The 2,389-nt window shown below is 37.9% G+C and overlaps 1 protein-coding gene across 1 annotated transcript; it reads right to left on the bottom strand.

The window, feature by feature from the left end:
* Positions 1 to 6: 6 nt before the first annotated feature.
* Positions 7 to 997, bottom strand: LOC112456738 (putative nuclease HARBI1; the record flags this gene model as incomplete). The annotated part of the gene is made up of 3 exons (XM_025019467.1): positions 831 to 997; positions 207 to 493; positions 7 to 108 (listed from the first exon to the last, which is right to left on the bottom strand). Coding segments are annotated over exons 1-3 (526 nt in total), but the record flags the coding sequence as incomplete, so codon positions are not given.
* Positions 998 to 2,389: the final 1,392 nt, after the last annotated feature.

A 2,389-nucleotide genomic window follows, 5' to 3' on the forward strand; every position in this document is an offset into this window, starting at 1 on the left:
GCCAACGAGCTACAAGGTCCGTTATTTGCAAGTTAACGTTACAAATCGCTTGGACATTAATCGAAAAGTAACCTTTTCGATTTCTGAAGTATTCTGCATCATTTCCACCTGAAAATATTTACAATAATTATTGACACTTCTATAACAGCAAAAAAATTTGTATAATCCCAAATATTAATAATATACACAGTTTAAACATTAATTACCAAATAACTGGATTTTTATATGAGTGCAATCTATGCAGCCCACAACTCTCGGAAATCGTGCAATGTCAAAAAACTTTATTTGCTCGGTTTTTATTTCATCCGCAAAAGTAGGAAATTTAATAAACCTTGGCCGAAGACGAGCAATAGCATTCGTTACGCGGTGGACAACTCTGTGTGCACTCGTTTTGCTCACTCCAGAAAAATCACCTGCTGATATTAAGTAGCTACCAGTAACGTAGAATCTAAAGGCCAAAAGGAGCTGGTACATGGAAGAAATAGCATTGTTCCTGATAAATAAATAGCATCATAAATTAGTTACGTACAATATAAAAAATGTTAAACTACTAAACACTTTATCCTTTGAATATATGTAAGCAACATGAATTTGAACTTCTCAACTGTAAAAACTAATTTCTTTGCGTTACTATGGTTGTACTTATTACTGTCCATATCTTTATTATTAATAACAATCAATAATTACTATTCTTGAATGACAGCTTCGTCAATAACAAACACTCAGTTATAATGCTGTTTTGTAATGCTGCATATACTCACCGTTTGGTCGGATATGAAATTTCGGGTTCGATAGCTTCTAACACTTCAGTAACACATTCTTTCTATAATCGGAATCGAGCGTGAAAATCAACATCGTCAAACTTGTAAAAATAAGCAGGTTGTCTTCTAACATTATTTGGTCTTCGATTAACCATATCAGCAAAACCTTCATCATCTGATGACGATAATACATGTGCAAAAGCCATATTGTATATAAACTTTGAGATTTCAATAAATCTTGGGAGAATATATTCCGTAAATACTCCTTTCCTCAATTCAACACACGAAGCACACCGCACACGACAATACATAACCTCATAATTGCAAAACGTGCAAAATTTTCAAATCAATTCCAGTGGCGCCACGGTCCTCACACTCCTCACGGTCGTAAACCTCGGTTAAATTGGTTGAACGCCCAAAATCAGAGGTTTATCTTTAACCGAGGCAAGTAAACGTTAATGAAGGTTTAAGGCAGTTGTGAAACGCCACAAATGCGCTAAACCGAGTTCAGCGAGTTAAACTTCGGTTAACTCTAGTTAACCGTGAATTGTGGAACCGGGCCTTAGACAATTGAAGCACCGATGCTCCCTTTGAACGATTTCGCGACGCTGAATCTGACTCTTACTCGAAAATTGCTGACATTGGTTTAAATAATGTTTTGCTTTGCACAGAGTACACAGAAGGGATGCTTTGGCGCACACATTTGCGCTATTAATTTTCAGCGGGCTCACTGATTTAGACGCCTTATCCGGAGTGGGGAGCTTAGATTCTTCGAGCGCACGTATTCGACCGCTCAGAAATTTATTTAACTCCTCATACTACTTGGGAGGATTCCGGTCATCGATAAATTTCATAATCCACGCCTTTCTAGTACCGGCGTCGAGCTTCTGAGAACAGAGACAGACAAGTATGTCGTTCCAGAGTTCGTCAAGTGTGCGATTTAAATTTCTCAACGCAGCGATAACGGTATTTATTTTATCACGAATGATTTGCAGCTCGTGCGCGGATTCTCGCGTGACTCCCGGAATACTCAGTAACGACGACATGTGTACATTAATTAAGGGGATGCTGGAGACAGGTCTGTTTTACCACAAAATTTTCAGACACACAAATCTTTTGATTGATTTCACCGAATTAAAAATTTTTTGTCCAGAATTAAAGTATGGACGATAACAGAAGACGGCAGGCACCAATTGCGTATAAAAAACGAAAAAAAATTAGAAAATTACATTTTTATTTTCGATTCTGCGGTCGACTCATGACAACATTTGCTGCAGATAAAAGTTTTACACTGTGTATGTACGTATACAAAAACCTTGCAGCCGTCACGGAAATACAATAAAGAAGAATCCTGTGCTTGCAGAAATGAGCTGCGAGCTTTAGTATAAGAGAAAAGTATGTTAGAAAATTTCATATGCACATGTTACGCGTCTCCCCGAATTCAGCCAAAAACTCTGCGCTCTGTATGTATGTGTAAGAATCGTTGAGCACTTCTTTATCGACGCTGGTCGAGTTTGCCTGCGCTCTGTATGTATATGTAAAGCCCCTTGCACAATGCCAGGCAACAGGCAATAGGAACAGGGAATAGAAATCAGAAATCATGTATAAATGCAGAATAAACAGTGACA

This window comes from Temnothorax curvispinosus, unplaced genomic scaffold, assembly GCF_003070985.1.
Source record: "Temnothorax curvispinosus isolate PA1 unplaced genomic scaffold, ASM307098v1 QBEX01007125.1, whole genome shotgun sequence".
Lineage (NCBI taxonomy): Eukaryota > Metazoa > Arthropoda > Insecta > Hymenoptera > Formicidae > Temnothorax > Temnothorax curvispinosus.